Source organism: Chelonoidis abingdonii, chromosome 2, assembly GCF_003597395.2.
Source record: "Chelonoidis abingdonii isolate Lonesome George chromosome 2, CheloAbing_2.0, whole genome shotgun sequence".
NCBI classification, from domain to species: Eukaryota; Metazoa; Chordata; order Testudines; family Testudinidae; genus Chelonoidis; species Chelonoidis abingdonii.
In genome coordinates this window covers 39227990-39249135 of record NC_133770.1, presented here as the reverse complement: position 1 = coordinate 39249135, position 21146 = coordinate 39227990, and the positions used below count along the sequence as shown (strand labels likewise).

The 21146-nt window shown below is 42.1% G+C and overlaps 1 protein-coding gene across 2 annotated transcripts in view; it reads left to right on the top strand.

Moving 5' to 3' along the window:
- SPAG6 (sperm associated antigen 6) overlaps window positions 1–21146 on the top strand; it is a 63462-nt gene that overhangs the window by 32564 nt on the left and 9752 nt on the right. For both annotated transcript variants that reach the window (XR_004373068.2, XM_032775652.1), the window contains exons 5-9: window positions 6223–6428; window positions 7392–7565; window positions 9480–9632; window positions 11371–11562; window positions 12601–12717. Coding sequence is in view for 1 of the 2 variants with exons in the window: in XM_032775652.1 (XP_032631543.1) it covers window positions 6223–6428; window positions 7392–7565; window positions 9480–9632; window positions 11371–11562; window positions 12601–12717 (842 nt within the window). In the remaining variant the exon portion in view is untranslated. The remainder of the gene's footprint in view (window positions 1–6222; window positions 6429–7391; window positions 7566–9479; window positions 9633–11370; window positions 11563–12600; window positions 12718–21146) is intronic.

Genomic DNA, 21146 nt, shown 5'->3' with positions numbered 1-21146 from the left:
ATGTTCTTCTTTCTTTCTTTTTATGATAAAGCTTTCTTTTTAAGTACCTGTTTGACGTTTTCTCTGTTAGGCAGTAACGAAGGGGAGGGGGAAATCCCTTTGTGTTAGATGTGATAAGCTGAATTATTGCGTAGCTTTGGTGAGGGGAGGAGAGAGACGCTTAATCTCTCTGGGTTTGTGTTTCAAGGAATGGAAGCAGGGAAATCTCCTAGTGTACCCAGGGCGGGAAAATCTGGAGGGAGGTAAAGAGGGAGAAGGGAAGTGGGTTATTTCCCTTTGTTGTGAGACTCAAGGCATCTGAGTCTTGGGGTCCCCCAGGGAAGGTTTGGGGAGACCAGAGTGAGGCAGGCACTGATTCCTGTCTGGTGGCTTATGCTTATGATAGCACCTTAGAGACATTTATGGTGCCACAAGGACTCCTTGTCATTTGTACTCACTAGTGGGTTACACACTGATTTCAAAGGAAGTTGGATTGAGTCCCTTATGTTGTTTAACAGGAGAGACCATAAAGCAGAGAGGGGAAATCTGTCATATCGTGAAGCTATGAGGTTAAAGCCCTAGAATGTCTCTCTCTGAGTTGAGGTCTTGGATCCGAGTTGCTGACTGCATCTGGCCTAAAGAACCTTGCCATGGGAAGCAAGCCACTGTCCTGGCCACTTAAAAAAGTTTTGTTTGTTTGTGTATGTGATTTAAGAGTTCCATCCAGGATCTGCAGAGCCTTAAGAGTTGCTACATAACAACATGTACATACTCATTACATGCATTGCTTATTCAGAGATCAACTACCCCAGTTTTCAGTTTGGAAGAGGAAACCATGCTGAAAAGGTGTCTGGCTGCTTTGACTTGTTGAGATGGTGAAATGCATGACAGAGTTAAGCTATGGAATCCTGAATAGACTAATGGCACTTCTTCATGAGACCCCTTAAGAGAATGGAAGAGTGTGAATTGGAAAGTCCCTGGAGAGTCTCTTGCAACACCAAGAGGAGGTTTCTGTTTATTATTACAGTAACATCTAGAGGTGCTGATCAGGATTTAAACCTATTGCACTAGGCCCTATACAACAGATAATCTTGTCCTGAAGAGGTTACTTCCTAAGAAGATGAGCAAAATAAGAGTGTGTGCATGTTTGCATGTGCGTGTGTGTGCCTGAATATTGACTTGTCCCAACTGCCCTTCGGGCTAATTTCCTAAAGGTTGGGTCTCTTAATGGGGGGCCTTCTGTACAATGGAGACGATACATAGTTGTTTAACCTAACAAATGATTTGCATCATTTGTTTCCCCACAATTGTGAAATGCATCCCTGCTGGCAGTGGATGGATGAATCTAACAGAAGTTTATGCAGTTAATAAGAATAACAGTTTCAGTTAAGTTGAAATTGGAAGACTGACCAAGCCATGTGCTCTAGGACATAAACTGATCATTAGCTGAGGTTAGTAAGAAATGTTGCTCCCATAGTTATATTGTTGCCCAACGAGTGGCATGACAGGGTTTTTACATTTTCCTCTCAAGTATCAGGTGTTGGCTACTGTTGAGACAAGATAATGGACTAGACCTAGTTAATTATGTTATGGTATAGGAATTACTATGGTCTCTCATTGAATACATCAACTGCCAATCACCAGCAAAAAGCCCATAAATGCTTAGAATGCAGTTCTTCTCTGAAAAAGTCTCTAAAATTGCTATTGTGGGATTCTTGGGAGTTTTTGGGTCAAGATGTCAAAAAATTCCTGGCAATAGTGATCTTGCAAAAATTTCCACCATTCAAGAAGGCAGAAATGTCATACGATTAGCTGACTTTGCAAGATTTATGCTATTTGATGCCAGAATCTCTCAAGAATAGCTCCCAAAATTTGGTACTCACATATCTAAACTTAGACTCTCCTAGCTTGACCCTTGAAGTGGAACCCCAGGCACTAACCCAACCCAGATGCAGAGCTGAACCATGTCTTCTTGGTCCTTCTTTACCATTTCCATCACTTATTTTACAGTTTTTGAGGACATACAGAGTGTCTAAATAAGAACTGCCATACTGGGTCAGACCAATGGTCCATCTAGTCTAGTATCCTGTCTTTCGACAGTGGCCAATGTCAGGTGCTTCAAAGGGAATGAACAGCACAGGCAATCATCAAGTGATCAACCCCCTGTCAGTCATTCCCAGCTTCTGGCAAACAGAGGCTAGGGACACTTCAGAGCATGGTTTTGCCTCCGTGCCTCCATGAACTTACCTAGTTCTTTTTTGAAACACTATTGAGTATTTGCTCATATGCCATATTCAGTGAGGTTTTTAAAAAGCAAAAAACCTTGCATTTGAGAGGTGCATGAAAATAATTTTGTTTCCATTTGCTTTATCAGCACAAAATCTAAAATCTGTGTTCTGCAAATAACCACTGCATAATGCAAGTGATCAGGAAGGTGAAAATAAGTACACTAGCTACTTACACTCAAGCACCTAACTGAGAAGGTATTTGTCTCTCATTTTTCCCATTCTCTTACACTGCATAACTTTGAATGATTCAAACTAGTTTTCACTCCAGCCACTTAGAAGCCACTCTCCTCCATGTATTTAATGACCTCCAACTTTCTGCTGATGAAAGCTTCTTTTGTGTCTTCAGTGTAGCCTTTACCATTTTGTTTGAAACAACAAGAAGTCCTTGTGGCACCTTAGAAACTAACAAATTTGTTTGGACATAAGCTTTTGTGGGCTATGATCCACTTCATCAGATGCATGGGGTGAAAAATACACTGCTTTCTCTTGTGGACAGAGAAGAACTGCCACATCATCCATGTGACCAGACAATTCCCCTGGTTCCCCATTTCAGGTTCCATTTCAAAACTACCCTTCTTGTTTTCCAAAATCTTTCAAGGACCAGCTCCAGACTGCCTCAGGAACCTCTCAACTCTCTACTTCTCCTCCCTCTGTTCGTTAGGCACTGGCCTCCTCTCAGACTCTCCACATAGTCTTTACACTTTTTGTGATGAAGATGCTTTTATTGCATCTCCTTCCATCTGGATCAACTTCCCTATCTTTCTTGGTCTCTCCATTTGCTTTCAAACATCATCTGAAAAAATATTTTTTCTCCCTTTCCTTTTCTGTTTTTCCACCCTTTCTCTCCCTCTGTGTGCGCGGGTGCACGAGAGAGAGAGAGAAATACTTTGCAATTGTATAATTTAACTCTCTAAAGTGTCTTGGAAGGTATAGTTTGAATCAAAATCACCAAAAAAAGTGAAGCTACATTAAATCTCTTTTTGAGAAAAAGTAAATTTGGTTTTACACATGCACTTTGCAAATAAACACAAACAAATGAAAAGGTTTCTGAAAACAGATGATGAGTGTTTCTTTGACCACTGCTCTTTCTTGCTGCATGTTGGCGGGGCTCAAATTGGACTGCGTCGACTCAAAGAATGTATGGATGGAAAAAATCATTTGGCCACTGGTGGAGAGAAAGAACACAGACCTCATATGGGAAGTGCATTTGGGATTGTGGACACAGAGAGCAAGGGAAATGATAAGGTGGGGTATGGCTGTGAGAATAAGTAGCAAGATTGGGGGCAGAGGGGAAATGAATGGTTGGAATCTTGGGTATCTCCTTAAATGCTGACATGAGCAAATATGGGGCCTGATCCCCTTCCCTCATGCTATAGGAAAGCTTATAGGAGAGGGCTAAAGGAATTAAAATCTCCACAAGGTGAACATTACAGAGATTTCTCTGCAATTTTTCTGTTGGGGGAAGAATTTGTCCCATCCCCCCTAAAGAACAGGCCACAGGGATTGCACACAAAGCTTATGAATTTTGGGGAATCAGAGATAAGCCAGGGACACTGAATTCATCATTGGCTCTCTATCTCTGACCCTACTCTGTGGCAGCATAGCTTCAACAAAGCCATGCCAAGAAGCCACCCTTTATATGGAGATTTTCCCATCATTGTTATGCCCCAGGCCATGTTGCATTTCTGTCTTGGGCTATGCTAGGCACTAGTGGGGGGGATGGGAATGAAATGTGTTTCCCTGCAGCACTATCTCAACCTGCTCGCTCTTCTGCCAGCCCACCTGCTCCCTGCCCTTTGCAAACAGATACATCTTACAAATATCAGAAGAGCAGATACTCATGGTTCATATTGGTCATGTTTAAATAAGTATTTAAATGTCATCAGACTCCTAGACCTTCAGAAAAGATTTATACTAAATGATACCTAGTGTGTATTCCTTTTTAAATTTCGTGGATCGTTAATTAAAAAAAAGTGTTAGGGCTTAGCAGTGACCTTAAGACATTATGCAACTTCTCTTTCTCCTCTCTCTTTATGAAAGGTGATGACAATATCCTGACAATAATCCACAAAATATATTTTTCCAGCATCTTCACCTATCTCCTTGATGTGATTTCCTTGGCATTGTCTCCTTGGCAAATTTCAGTCAATTGAGATGGTGTCTTTGAAGTTGCCTCTAAAGAGGCTGTTACATTAGTAGGCTGCTCAGCTGGACTGTCTGTTTTATTTTTCTGGTTATTCTCTTTCTTTAACTGACCTTTTGATTAGAAGTAAATCATGTGTCTATATCAATTAGTATACAATACCAAAACATACTTTGCACATTTTTCATTTAAAATACATAAAATGCAACAGTTTGTCACCTGCATTCAATATCTTTGTGCTCAAATAACTTTCTTTACTAAATTTAGTTTTTAAGTAGTGAATCATAGATGCACACTCTAACACAGGGTTTTGTTGAAATTCTGGGCTTTATATATATATGTATCTCTTTACCTTCTAGAGAGAGAGATCTGCTGTGTGAGCATGTATTAGACGCATATGCCTTGCGTTTATATGCAAACCCCTAAGTTCAATAAAATAGTTATTTGAAAGTGAACCCTGGAAGATTAAGTGTAATAATCTTCTTAAAATTCCTGTACGTATAATATAAATATTGCTTCATAAAACCAATTATTTTAACCATGTAAAATCCTAAGTACAGTGTAAAAACTTGTGTGTTCAGTGCATGTCAGGGTGGGCATCTGTGGTCTACTAATTCAAAAAACACATATAGTCATAAAGATGATTTGGGTACTAACAAAATACAAGCAACATAATGACTGCATAACTATACATACTTAATGAAAGATAGTGTGTGTGTAAAATATATGTGTGTGTGTATATATATATGTGTATGTTTCTTAATATGGAAAGCCTTGATTGATGGAATGTAAATGAAAAGCTAAGCTAGGTCCTTGAAATACAATAGCCATATGTTGCCATGGTACTGTAAGCCAAGTTAAATGTTAAAGATAAGAATAGATGTCCATAACAAGGATAGAACGTAGCAAAACCTTATTTAAGACGCTAACAGGTTATTTGAAACTAATGTGTTTTGTATTCATTCCTCAACATCTTAAAATGGCTATCATGTAGTTTTTGCACCTCGTTATCTAATAATTTCTTATTTCAGTACTGTGATTAGTGCCAAATATAGAGAAAGAGCTAATTAATTTCTAATACTGCAGTTCTTGAATAAGTCAGCTAATTACGTGTTTTTTTTAAATTAGGATGAAGTTAGCTAAGGATGTTGTGCTAAACCCAAATACATAATCTCACAATGACAATACATCTCATTTAGCTAAATATATGTGGTAGAATTTATATTTTAGTGCCATCAAAATGTCTTTTAAATGGATGGTGGCAACTCCTAGCTGGGTTGTGTTACAAAACAAGGTGCATTTTTTTCCCCAATGAACAGTGTAAAATATGTTTTTTTTTAAAAAATAGTATTGCTGTATTTCGCACATGATCCATATTAATATCTGTTTATAATTTAAATGGACAAATGTTGTCTAATTAGGGTGGTTGGTAAAATTTTGGTAGCTTTCTCTGTTGTTAGCCATGCATAAAATGGTTGCCTATTGATCAGTGCAGAATAGCCAGGGCTTAAACAGCTGACATCTGCTTACTCTTTTTTTCTTTTTTTTAAACACAGAATAACAAACCATTTCAGCTTAATCTACCTCAAATGTGTGCATGTAAATGGGGGTCCATCTATTGACCTGTGTTCTTTTCAGTTGTGGATTGGTCCACATGGTTTATGAAACCAGGAGGGCTGATTTGAAATGCAGATGTCGAGACAGTGAAGTACACCCTCCCTTTTTTTCTTTGCTCTATCTGTCAGGGTGAAAAATGGCTTGCACAAGGGTCAGTCACCCATACTCACTTAATTACTTTTCTTGGACCTACAGAACTGTCACAAGCTGTGGTGGATGCAGGAGCTGTTCCTCTTTTAGTACTCTGTATCCAGGAGCCAGAAATTGCTTTGAAAAGGATTGCTGCCTCAGCCCTCAGTGATATTTCAAAGCATTCTCCAGAGTTAGCCCAGACAGTAGTGGATGTGGGGGCTATTGCTCACTTAGCTCAGATGATCCTGAACCCTGATGCTAAACTGAAGGTACTTTAATTTTTTTTCCCCTAAATTACACCAGGCATTATTTGTTACTAAACTGAGGACATTGATATCCATGTTTATTTAGCAAGCTCTTATTGAAATGTCTAACAAAAAAAGCATAACTACACAGTTGGTGATAAAGAGTTCTGATTATTTTTGTGTGTTCAATAGCTCTTCAACAAGGAACAGTGAAACTAGTCTTTCAAGTGAATAGTGTTTGTGTTCTAGGCCAGCAGTGCACAGAGAGATTAACATAGTAACATCTAAGAAACAAATTTGGTGTTAAATGTAAAATCCAAGCCCTAAACTTCAAAACCTGTTAGATGGATTTAATAGGTATTATGTGTACAACCCAGTTACAGGCAAGCAGAGTTACATATTTCTGGTTGCATTATAAAAACATTTTAGTTTAATATTTAAATACAATAATGTATTTGGATTTGGAATACATTGAATATTTGTTTCAATAGCTCTTAAGCTGTCATATTTATAGTTTAGTTTATGGGAAATATAGTTCCATTCCTGTGTACAGTTTTACTGTCTTATTCTTACAGCTATAAATAATAAAATATCATTATTAAAATGAATATAACTAAATGTTTAAATGGAATATTTTAAATATAAGATCTGTGGGCTCAATCTTATGCTTTGCAAGCAAAAACAATTACTATAGGTTTCTATATTTTCTTTTAAGATATAATGTTAAATTGTGACATTGTGTTTGTGTTTCTGTGATATAACATATTTTAAGAGGTAAATTTAAGGAGAAGCTTTTATTAGATACTAGTAAATACTCTCAGCTATTAGACTGGCATATGAATTGACTCAATTAATTATATAATAGCTGTTGTTGTTTGCTCTGTGGTGCTTTGTTTTTTGATGGAGCAGATTGTGTGTATGATGACACTCTGTGTGTTGTGGGGTGTTTGTATAATAATAATTTATAAAACAATTTCTGTTTACCAGCGTCAGGTGCTTTCAGCTCTCAGCCAAATAGCAAAGCATTCTGTGGATCTTGCTGAAATGGGAGTTGAAGCAGAAATTTTCCCAGTTGTACTCACATGCTTGAAGGACTCAGATGAATATGTCAAGAAAAATGCTGCAACTTTAATTAGAGAGATAGCAAAGCACACGCCTGAGGTAACACCTTGAAAATGCAAATACAAGGTCGCATCATTAGATTTTACATTTTAAATACAATGCCGTATTATTCAATCATTTGCTTTTAAAAAGGGAGGGCAAAAGGCTGTATGTAATTTCCACTAGAAAAATATGAAAATGTTTTTGTTGGTGTTCTGAGATGTGGATTGAATATGAATTGGATTAGGAAACTAGGAATAATGGATATAATTAGCTTTTCCTTACCAGTAGGTGTCAGTGCAAGGAATGGGAAGTGCACTAATAATATTGCCAGCCACAAACATTAAAAAAATTATGAGTCAAGATACCTCCTTATCCCTCCAGTCATGAGATTGGCTTAAACATCATGAGATATTTTAAAATGCTGGGATTTTTTTCTTTTCCTTCTGGTTGTTGAGCCTTTAGGTGATCCTTGAGTCACATTTTCAGGTTTTTTCCACAGCCATAAAAACTTGCTTTTAAAAAGAAATGAAAGCTGGGCTTCTGAACTACAGGAACTGGAGGCTTGAAGCTAAAGACTAAATATCACAAGACTCAAGATAAAATCACAAGAGTTGGCAACGATGGTCTGTGAATATTTGCAATACTTGTGCCCTAACCAGGCTTTAGATAGAAGGCTAATGACTCTCATTGACACTGGAAAGTTCTAATCCACAAACTTGACTTTAGACTGATAGCTGTTGGACCAAAATCATCCCTGCTGTAAATCAGCTGAAGGAATTTGTGCTACACTAGCGCTGACTCTGGCCCCAGGACTTTTCTAAACTAGTAGATATATCAGTTATATGAACATTCTGGAAATTGTCCCCTTGGCCTCCTTCTGCAAACGCAAGGGAGCTTGTACAGCAGCAGGATTTAGAGAGGTCGTGCAGTGGTCCACACCCCCTCTGTGCTGTGGAGCACATCTCTACTGGACTTCCCTATGCATATTTGAGGGGACAGTGGAGGGGGGCGTGGGACTGGTAGGTCTGGAGGCTGCAGCAGTAGTCATGGAATGGCTTTGCAGCTGTTTTCAGCCTGAGGGGGAGGATTCCTTCCCTTCTCTCTTGGATTTCCCTTCTGTTTTCTGGGGCTGTGCACAGGTACAAGATTTGACCCTAAGTGATTGCAATCAACAGCCGTGTAAAGAGTATTTGCATTTTTAAAGTGACCGCTTTAAAAGTTAAGTATCTTCTAACCAAGCTGTTGCATTAATAAAATGGTCCTGTTCCTAAAATGCTTTGGGAATTTTAGATAAAACTGAAAATACCAATCAGTATAGGTGGAAAAATGCTCCATCATAATATTAAATTAATATAATCTCTAAATGTTGGTGATGTCCTAAACCACTCAAATGCTGCTAAGTGATGTTAGAGGTGACATCACTTGGAAAAATATAAGCCACAGTTTAGTAGGCATTAAAGACCCCAGTCCTGATTATTCTTTGTTCCAAGGCTTCTTAGAACAAATTACACATGCACTTGCTTTAAGGACTCTTCACACACTCAGAGTGGTGTAATTGGGCCTTAGTGTAATTGAGCATCTGGCTCAATATGTATATTTCTATAAGTCATTAGCATGTTGAATTTTCGTCTGCGTAATTCATCAGTAAATACTTACTAAATAGATTTTTGGATTAGGCAAGTCCATAGCATTCAACGTCCAGTTTACCTTGCAGTAAAGTTAATGGAAAACAGAGATGTCCATCGCAATATATATGTTTTGCTACATTATGAGCACTCGTAAGTCCAAAGAATGAATCTGATTCATCACTCTGTTACTCCAGTTTTACTCCAGTGTTACTTGACTGTCAACAATAGAGTTACACTTTTTAAAAAACAGGAGTGAAATAATTAAGGATCATCTGAGTATACTGCTTTATGGTTATAGATAAATTACAGTATCTGATTTCTCTACTTTATTATCTTCTTACAGCTTTCACAACTTATAGTCAATGCAGGAGGAGTTGCTGCTGTGATTGATTGTATTGGCAACTGCAAAGGAAATGTCAGGCTGCCTGGCATCATGATGCTTGGCTACGTAGCAGCTCATTCTGAGAACCTGGCAATGGCAGTGATCATCTCCAAGGTTAGCTCCTGCTTCATTGTCTTCCTATAGCCATTACAGTGAGTTTCTGAGAAGAAGAGGTAGAAGAATATAGTCCCACAGATGATTTGGTGGAGTAGTTTACTGATTTGTTTAGTAATGCACATCATAGAAAAAGTACCAGCATATTTTTCTGTTTTGTATGTCCTTTAGGTTCTGATCCTGCAAACACTTAATCACATGTTTAACTTTCAGCACTTGAGTAGCTCCATTGAAATCAGTAAATTACTCAAGCGCTTAAAGTTAAGTACGTGTATAAGTAAGTGTCGGATCAGGGCCCTGGTTTTCAGTCATGTACTTACAGATAACTATTAAGAAAAGAGTAAAACTACACCAGTAGTATATTTCACATTTGGCAGTAACAGTGCACTTAAGCTGCTGATAAAACATATCCCTTTTTTTCAATAATGCGACTAGGCAGTTGTATGTAATTTTTAGGTTAAATTATCCAGTATAATAATTTGTGTGTGCCTTTATTAAATAAACAACTTAACCATATTACAATTTTTAACAACATGTATAGTTTTGGTACAAGATAACATACCTAGTGATATGAGTGCATCTTCTGTAATATTACTCAAAGTTCAAAATGATGGAACAGTCTGGAAAAGTAAGGTCCTTAATGAGTTGCTGCATTTTTGCTGTGTTGGTATGGATTGATTTATTAGAAAAAGCATCTGTTGAAATGTAAAATTATGCTGAGTTGCATTTGCACACACAAAGAAAAGAAAAGGTGTGACTTTCTACAGCCTGTTTCCTGTTAAAACAAATATTTGTGGCCACATTATAATCCTTTTTGAAACAAGAATTTGTGATGGCATATCATTTATTAAACCACTATGACTGCACTGCTACTACTATAATAAATTTACAAAAACAATCATCATGCTTACACACAATCTTGGTCCCTGAAATGCATTATATAGTTTGATTCAGCTGTGCGTATGATATTTTGCATTTGATAAGTTTGATGTTTGTAAATTTTTCGGTTTTAAATGAATATGTTTGATAGTAATATAGAGGAGAGGTGAATTACCACATATACAATAGGCAATAAGAGGGTTTAATATTTGTTAAATATAATTGTATCTAACATAACATTTTGATGTGTGTTAAGCTAGTGGATATATGAATAAATATGCATTATCAAAATAAAGAATTCTAATTATAAACTGGGCATGACTAAGGGAGCAATCTAACTGATGAAGGTCCCAGCTCATGTGAGTATGGGTCAACATCTCCCTATGTAATAACATATTAGTCATTCTTAGATTAATTGTGTCCAGTGAAAAGGAAAAAATGATAATATGAAAGATTCCTATTCATAAAAAAAGTATAAAGTGAATAAAGAAATACTGAAGACCTTGGAATATCAGTGTCTGTCAAAAATGGTGGCATTGCTTTCAGCTGCCTGAATTGTGGCATCTGCTCTTTGAAAGCTTTAGAGTAGCTGACATGTTCACTAAAACTGCCCTCAAACTCAGAGAAACTGGCATATTTAATATTCTCTCTCCAGTTAGACTTGTACAGACTCTTCTTTTTTAAATTCTTTCTGGCCGCATAGTTGACCTGAAAAATGACAGCTCCATCCTATGTTCATCTACAGTGTATTCAAGCCAGAAAAATAGAAATAGAAGAAACAAGCTTTTTCTAATAATCTGTTCCAGTGTCTAGTCCTGCCCTAGATTCATAATGTTTGTGTTTTTAATGAATACTACAGGGGGTGCCACAGCTGTCTATCTGCTTGTCAGAGGAACGAGAAGATCATATTAAGGCAGCGGCTGCTTGGGCCTTGGGACAGATTGGAAGACATACTCCAGAGCATGCACGTGCTGTTGCTGTAACAAATGTGTTACCACTGCTGCTTTCCCTGTATATGGAAACAGAAAGCTCAGAAGATCTTCAAGTAAAAGTAGGTGTAGTGTCTGAAATACTATGCATTGCTGTTAATCATCAGATTTAAGTCCTTCAGAATTACAGAGTGTCAATTGTTATTCAATATTATCATGCTACCAGTCAGTGAGTGATGTCTAATGGTGTATTTTTATTTTTTGTATACATAAGCCTTTCTTACAATTTTATAAGTGCTGTCAGTATGAAATATGTTCTTTGCTGGCTTGAAAAAAAACACTCTTGGGTAAGGGATAGTTCATATTTAGGGCTATCATTACACATTTACAATGGGGCCAGTTACTGTCTGCCTATTAGCCTTTGTTGAAATAGATTTTTGTGTGACATTACAGGAAATGATGTGATCGTATAATATATGATATATATCTTATCATATCATGTCATTCCATTTTGAAGGCAACTAGAGAATGATCAGCCTCAAATTTGTTGAGTAAGACTCCACCTCTATATAGCCATTTTCAGAGTTTTAAGTCCAATGGTCACCAAAAAAATAATAAAAAAAAAAGCCAACGTTCTCTGAACCTGCAGTCCTACACAATTGGATCATTACTTTCTCTGGTTTAGGACCCAAACACTGATGTACACTCACTTCCCTTTGCAGAGGTGGCAGTGCAAGGTGCAGCTACAGACTGGCAGGGTCTTCTAATAAACTACTACTCAAATACAATCTTTTAAAAACATGTTTTTAGTTTAACTTTTTTATTGTATTACAGTACTTTAATTTATATTTACTTAGGGGGCCTGCTCCCTTTCCTATTGCAGTCAGAGGAAAATTGCCGTGACTTTGACTAGATAACTTAATAGGAATATGATGCACTGAAGGTTTGTTTTGCAGTTTGATAAGATGAGCCGAAAATTGATTCTTTATTAAATTAATTGATGGATCGTGTAGTTTTGATTCAGAAAATTGCCCTTTTGAAATAATTCTGACCAAGAAAGCAAATTGATCAGACTTCATACACCAGGAATGTGGAACATAAATTCACATTGTTGTTTCATTGATGTCTTATTATAGACATTTTGTTTTGCATTTCAATAGACTAAAAAGGCCCTAAAGAACATCTTGCAGAAATGCACATATCTGCCAGCACTTGAACCCTTGCTGCATGATGCACCTCCCAATATTCTGAAACACGTAGTTGGGCAGTTCAGTAAGGTAAGAAAAGGCTCTTCTTGGTGAATGATAGATGAACCATCCGTTACCTAAACAGCATGTTTGCAGTGTTGTTGTAGCTTTGTTGGTCCCAGGATATTAGAGAGACCAGGGAGGTGGGTGAGGTAATATCTTTTACTACTACCTTCTCTTGGAGAAAGAGACAAGCTTTTGAACTACATAGAGCTCTATCTCTTTCAGCAACAGAAGTTGGTCCAATCAAATATATTATCTGTCACCAGCTGAAGCCATGGCTGGAGCCATGGCTGGGGCTGGAGCCAGGGCTGTGCTTCCCGCATAGCCCTGTGGCTTCCACCGGTGGCCGCTGCCGGGGCTGTGCGCCTCTGCCCTGCAGTGAGGGCTGCAGCTGAGGCTGTGCACCTCTGCTGCGGCTTGTACGGTTATTTTTAGTAAAAGTCATGGGTTTGTGAATTTTTGTTTGTTGCTGGTGACCTGTCTGTGACTGCTAAAAATAACGGTCAGAAAATCTTAGCCTTACTCATTAGCAAGACGTTGTCTTCCTCCTCTGCCAAAGTAGAAAATTAGCCGTTAGGAAGAGAACCCAACTAGGTCAGTGCATCGCTTAAGTCCCACCGAAGCCATGTTTTAGGTCTAGTGCAAGCTTTCTGCACAGGGGTGAATTGAATCAATTATTAGAAAAATGGTTTTAAAAGTAAAAGCTTCTCCAGTTCTGTGTTTTATCTTTTGACTCCAGTCCTGGACTAGGTGGAAAAATCCTAAATCTTCTTCCAAACTCTTTAAAATGTGCAATTATGTCAGTTATTTAAGTAACAGATTTGAGCAAAATATAGAGGTAAAATTAATATAATTAAAATATTTTATTTAAACTGTGAATAACTGTCATGGATTTTAGGTATTGTGAGTTTCTGCCATGGTGACCAGCTGTTAGGGAATCCCACTCCACTATAGCCCTTTCTTCTTTCAAATACAATACTGCATAATCCTTTCGTAGAGACTGCCAGATTGTCCTGCTCTGGTGTTCTTTGCTGGAAATGCCCAAATAAAATTCTCCGATATTATCTAGTACTACATTCCACAGGCTTGGAAATGCTGCTATTAATACATCTGGCTAAATCAATAAGGATTGCACATTTGTTCAAAATACCAGTGCCATGGTGCTCATGTGTGTTGACCTCTGGAGCTGTCCAGGAAATGATTTTCCTATTCTGCAAAAAAAATTTGAGGTATTGAAAAGTTTTCCCCATTCAACATTGAGATGAAAAGTCAATCTCAAAAATGTTTGTGAACTGAAAATCTGAAAAAATTCTTGGTTCAGCTCATCTGAAACATTACATTTTGATTTTGACCATTTGAAATTTTTATATTCTTCTTCGAGTGCTGTCCTCATAGGTGCTCCACTTCAGGTGTTGGTGCATCCTGGTGCTGTTGATCAGAGATTTTCTATAACAGTGTTTGTATGGGATGTGCATGTACAGTAGCTGTCTAGCTCACCGTTGGAGTCTCATCTAGCATGTGCATGATCTGACCCCTTTAGTTCCTTCTCAACCGTCCTCGACAGAAGATGGAACTTGGGGCAATATGTCAGCTTCTTCCCCTGTATATAGAGAAAAAAGAAAAATATTAGCTAGATACCTTAGATAAGTTAGTTCTAATTCATTGTTAGCTTAGCTAGTAGTTTGTTTAAAAAGAAAAGTTTATTATTCCATTCCCTGTTCCTTTCGGAGCACTCTCTGGAACATGCTTGCTCCACAGGCTTTAAAAGATGCAGCTCCTGCTGGGAAGTGATGCCAATATCCGACAGACACTCTGTCTGTGTGAGATGTCGCAGTGAATCGCACATACCCCAAAAGTGCATTCACTGTAACAACTTGAAGGCAAGAGCCCAGCGCGACTGGGATCTCTGCCTCAAGATGATCCTAATGGAGAAATTGCTGCAGGTGAGCCCAAAAATGGACCTCTCAAAACATGTTGCTAAGGGCTCTCTGACCAGGTTGGAACCAAGGAAGAGCACAGCTCTGTCCTCTAAAGAAAAGAGGAATTCAGAGTCGACTTCTCCCCAGAGGAAACTACATAAAAAGAAATGTTCCCCTGTGATGTCATTACCTTCAGTGCTGACCGCCTCTCAAGTCGGTGCCTATGACTCACCCGGCACCTCTGGCCCAGGCCGTACTGTTGAGCCCAAAGCCATGGGTGGTGCATATTGTAGGCTGGGGTAGGCTATGCCTCCCCAAACAGCCCAGCGTGGCCCACCCACAATCCACCTGGAATGCCCCCTCCTGCTTGCCCTTCTCCATTGGCCCCAGGCACACTGGCTGCTCCTCTTCAGGGAAGCATGCTGGAGCTGGGATGAGGGCTAAGATGGCTGTGGTTGGGCCTTGGGGTGGCTGGGGCTGCCCAGCAGTCATGGGTGGCAAGTTTGTAGAAATTTTGGTGGTGCCCAGAACCCGCCCCCCCAACTCTGCCCCCACCTGCCTAAGGCTCTGGGAGGGGGTTGGGGGAGGAGGTCTGAGGTGCAGATCCTGGGCTGGAGATTAGGGTACAGGAGGGGTGCAGGTTGCAGGCTTTGGGATGGAGTTTGGGTGCTGGCTGTAGGCTCCGGGCTGGGGCAGGGGGTGGGTGTGCAGGAGGGGGTGAGGGGTGCAAGCGTTGGGACGGAGTTTGGCTGCAGGTCTGGGCTGGGGTGGAGGCATAGGAGGAGATGAGGGGTGCAGGCTCTGAGAGGGAGTTTTGGAGTGGGAAGAGGTATGTGGGAATGGGGAGGGGGTGCATGCTCTGGGAGGGGAAGGAGTGCAGAGGTGAGGGCTGTGGGGCTGAGGATGAGGGATTCATGATGCAGGAGGGGGCTCAGGGCTGGGACAGAGGATTAGGGTGCGAGGGGATGAGGGCTGGGGCTGGGAATGAGAGGTTCATGATGCAGGAGGGGGCTTAGGGCTGAGGCAGAGGATTAGGGTGCGGGGGGGGATGAGGGCTCTAGCTGGGGATGAGGGGTTTGGGGCATTGGAGAGGCTCAGGGCTAGGATGGAAGGGCAGAGTAAGGGCAACCTGCCCTGCCATTAGGGGATGGGGGCGCGCTAGGACCCTGGGGCAGCAAACAGCAGTTCTGCTGGGAGCCGCTCTGCATAGGAATGTGCTACACCAGCAGCACAGGCAGGCACAGGAGAGGCGTGCACTGCTTTCTGTCAGGCAGGGATGCAGGGGGGGTGAGATGTGTAGGGGATCGCGGGCCGGGGCCCAATCCAGGCAGGGCCAGGGAAGAGACCCAGCTCCAAATATTGCTGGAGCAGGGCCCCCAGCCCTGAATATTCCTGGTGCCCGAGCACCACAAAAGTATGTAACCTGCTGCCTATGCCAGCAGTGGGGAGGCTCCCAGGCATTGGGGCCATGCTACCCATTGCGAGGGGTAGAGGGGGAGAAAGGGCTGCCTGTCCCATGCTGGTGAGGGGCCGTGCACCATGCACTCAGAGCTTGGGTGTGTGCACAGCCTCCCTAAGCCGGCAAGTCAGCCGCCACCCATGCCCAAAGTAGTAATGGCGTCGAGATATAGGCATAGCCATGCCTCCGCCATGGCACTGACCACGTTGGTACAGGAAGTGCAGGACCAGCACCAGGGTTTCTGGCGCCCTAGGCGCTGGGCCATTTTGCCGCCCCGTGCGCGGTCTCGCGGCCCTGGTGGAGCTGCTGCAGGCATGCCTGCGGCAGGTCCACCGGAGCCGCGGGACCAGCAGACGGTCCGCAGAAATGCCTGCGGCAGGTCCACCGGAGCCGTGGGCCCAGCGGACTGTCCGCAGAAATGCCTGCGGGAGGTCCACCAGAGCCGCGAGACTAGTAGACCCTCTGCAGGTACGACTGTGGCAGCTCCACCGGAGCCGCCTGCCGCCCCCCCCATAATGCTGGTGCCCTAGACGACTGCCTAAGTCGCCTAAATGAAAGCGCCGGCCCTGAGGAAGTGGCTACAGCACGAAGCCTGCTGCCATCTCCAGCACTGACAATGATCTCGGCACCGATGCCTCCATCGGCCCTGACTGATACCGCCATGATGGGTCCACTGGCACCGACAAAGACAAGCCACAAGACAGCTGCACACCATTCAGCTCCTACAAAATCCTTGGCACCGCCTCTATTGGTTCCACAGCAATTCCTAACGCAGAGCGATGTATAGATATCTTTGGTGCCCCAATCACCACTTCTTGGCACTGATGGATCTTCTCCAAGAAGCATCATTATGCACCCACTTCTCCCATGACACTATCTGTACCAAGCGACAGAGAGAATGAGGAACAGGATGAGGGGATCTTCTCCCCACAACACTCCTTGCCTCCTCAACACAGATCTCTTGGAGAAAAAGTCTGAAGGCCAAAAATCATCATAAACAGCCCACGCACCCATGGTATGGACAACCATGGATGTGTCCTCCCATGACGTTTCCCATGCAGTGGCCAACATGGGACCTGGGGGCAGCATATAGAGCCCACTGTGCCAAAACCTCATCACCACCCAGAGGTGAACTTAGGTCTAATCCATTGTCCCCAGTGGCTACGACATCCATAGTCCCAGAAGATATAACAGAGAAGCTCGAAGAAGAAACAAGTTAGGAAAACGTGTCACCACCTAACAATTCTTCCTCTCCTCAGGAGGCCATTATGTCACCTCCACCTACAATGGCAGATGATTTTAAACAGTTTCAAGATCTCTTTGAGAATTGCACTGAGCCAGGACACACCTTTGGAAGAAGTCCAAGAAAATCAGCATAAATTGCTCCAAATTTTGCAAACGTCGTCCTCCTCAAAAATTGTACTACCAATAACCAACGCCATTCTGGAACCTGCTGAAACAGTGTGGCAGCCACCAGCCGCCATTCCATCTACATGCAAAAGGGCCGATAGAAAATATTATGTGCTGGCCAAAGGCATGGACTTCCTTTTTTCTCATCCGTCACCAAACTCACTTTTTGTCGAAGTGGCAAACCATCGATCTAAACACTTTAAATCCACACCTCATGATAAGGACTACAAAAGGCTGGACCTCCTAGGAAGGAAGGTATACACCTCGTCCACTTTGCAATGTAGAGTCACCCACCTGGTGCAACACTCCACACGCTGGGCATTTACACATCACTAGCTAAAAGAAAGCCTTACCAATCTTACCATCGTTCTAAAGACACATGATGTAGTTGCCAGAATACCAGACCTTAAAACACCAACAGGCAGAGAAATCAACCACAAAGACATCAACCATCTTAACCCCAACCAGCGGTGTCACATCCGTCATCTACTAAGCAACAATTTAGAACTGTTGGTCAAGGGTCTGAATGACCTCCTACTCAAGACAGCGCCACTTTGCTCATTTGGCCATATATTGAGACCTTTATCAAACATGGAAATTCGCAACAAGGACCACTGGTCTGAGAGATCATACGATCAGGTTATGCCATCCACTTTATTTTTTGCCCACCTACCCTACCTCCTTCCCCGTCCCTCTTCAGGGACCCTTCTCACAAGCACCTCTTAAGGCAGGAACTACATCATCTACTGCAACTAAGTGCTGTGAAGATAATATGTATGCAATACAGAGGGAAGGGCTTCTATTCCCATTATTTCTGACCCAGAAGAAAAATGGAGGATGGTGACCCATATTGCATCTACAAAAACGTAACGTTTGTCCGCTCTCAGAAATTCAAAATGGACACATTAGGCACTGTGATCCCAGCGCTGGAACAGTGGGACTGGTTTTCAGCCCTTGACCTACAACACACGTATTTCCACATCACCATTCATCCAGCTCACAGGCAATCCCTCTGATTCACATTATTAGGACATGAGCGCTACCAGTACATAGTGCTTCCATTCAGACTGTCCACTGCACCAAGGGTCTTCTCCAAAACCCTTGCGGTTGTCGCTGTGCACCTGTGCAAGCAGGGAATCGTGTTTTTCCCATATCTAGATGACTACTTCCTGAAAGACCCCAATTGGATAGTGATGACAGAGATCACCCAACCGACTACTGCCCTCTTCCAAATACTTGGGCTGCAACTGAACATCCAAAAGTTAACACTGATACCCACACAACAACTAGACTTCATTGGAGCACACCTCGATTTGGTTGAAGCCAGAGCATCTCTACCACAAACCAGATTTCTGATAATAAAAAAGCTCATAGAGACAGTTTTCATCAGTCCACGAATCACAGCAAAAACCTGTCTACAACTGCTAGGACACATGCAGCCACCACATTCATGGTAAAACATGTGAGACTACACACGTGCTGCCTACATGGTTGGCTGAATTCCGTATACAAACCCATCAAACACAATTTGAACAGGATCATAACACCACCTCCTAGAGTACTAGAATCCCTTCAGTGTTGGACAAAACAAGAAAATCTCTGCTCAGGGATTCCCTTTTACCAGGAACCACCCTCAATTATGATCACAACAGATGTCTCCTTGATAGGTTGGGATGCACACCTGGATCATCATACAATCCACGGCAGGTGGTCACCAGTGGAAACACATGTCCATATCAGCACACTGGAACTAATAGCGGGACGGAATGCTTGCCTCCATTTCCTTCCGCTCATGAGGAACGAGACGGTATGGGTGATGACAGACAATATTGCATGCATGTTCTACATCAACCAACAAGGAGGTGCACGATCCCACTCCCTGTGTACTTAGGTCATAAAACTCTGGAACTGGTGTATTCATCACCACGTTGACATCTCAGCCTCCTACCTCCCTGGATGTCAAAATACCACAGTGGACACTCTAAGCAGATGGTTCTCACAGGAACACAGATGGGAAATGAATCCCTCAGTCTTACAACTAGAGCTCTATGTGGATACAAATTTATATCTATGGATGTGGATATTTGTGGATCTAAATCAGCATCCGCAGAACTGCAGGACTCTCCCGGGAACCACAGCAGCAAAAGGAGCAGAATGTGGGGCCGCTGCTCCCAGGAGCTGGCATCCAATGCCAACAGCTCCTCTGGCATGGCTGTACTGCCCACAGCCCTGCCCACTGGGGTGGGCAGGCTCACTGGGAGCTATCCCTGGTCACGCTCTTGTGTTCAAGCAGTGCGCACACCCTCAGACAGGAGAAGCAGACAGCTGTGTGGAAGGGACGGGGGCGGGCCTGTGGATGGTACAGCTGCACTGGAGAAGCTGCCTGTGTGGGGTGCTGGCTCCTAGGAGTGGTGGCCCAACATTCTCTTCTTTCCACCACTGCGGTTCCTGGGAGGGCCCTGAATTTCCATGGATACCAATTTATACCCGTGGATATCTGAATCCCTGGATATAAATTTGTATCCATGCAGGGCTCTACTTACAACATATATTCCAACGGTGGGGGTTACCCACCACTGACCTATTTGCTACATCTCAGAATCACAAATGTCTGCTAGTCTATTCGAGAGCGGGATTAGGACCTCAATCCATAGGGGATGCTTTCCTCCTCACATGGGACACAGCACTCCAATATGCATTCCTGCCAGTCTTCCTAATCCCCTGGATCCTACACAAGATACAGGAAAACAATGCCAAAATCATATTGCTAACCCTAGCGTGGCCCAGGCAGACCTGCTATCCTTACCTGATGCACATGACCGTTTGCACCCCACGAACTCTCCCACTGAGACCGAATCTTCTCTCTCAAGCCAATGGTCCGATCCTCCATCTGAACCTGGAGAAACTCCATCTGAAAGCGTGGCCCCTTCATGATTCCAGAAGCACGAATTAGCCGATTTGGAACAAGTCAAACGTTATTGAACAGCAGATGTATATCCACATGCAGTACATACCTGCATCAGTTGAAAAGATTCCCTGCATGAAGTCAGAACAAACAATACTACACCACTGTCGCTAGTGCTAGAATTTCTCTTAGAACTGAGGAACTCAGGACTGTTCACAAGTTCTAGTAAAGTACATCTCACGGTGATCACCACTTTTTATCATAAAATCTATGGATTCTCAGTATTTGCACACCTGACCACTAAGCAGTTTCTCACTGGCATACAGAATCTCTACCCAGAAGTATACCACCCCACACCACTTGGGACCGAAACCTAGTTCTCAAAGGCCTTAGTAGACTATCCTTTGAGCCACTGGCCACTTGTTCCTTGCAGCACCTCTTGATGAAGGTGACATTCTTGGTGGTTATCACCTCCACCAGATGAGTGAGTGAGATTGTTGCATTAATGGCTAATCCACCATAGACTGTCTTCTTTAAAGACAAGATCATATTGCAACCTCACCCAAAGTTCCTCCCCAAAATAGCTTCAACTTTCCATATCACCCAACCTATTCATCTCCCCACATTGTACCCCAAACTGCATGGAAACACACAGGAGGCCATGTTACACACTCTAGATGTTCGATCAGCAATAACCTTTTACCTGAATAGAACAAAATCTTTCTGCAAAGCCCCAAGACTCTTCATCTCAACAACAGAACAA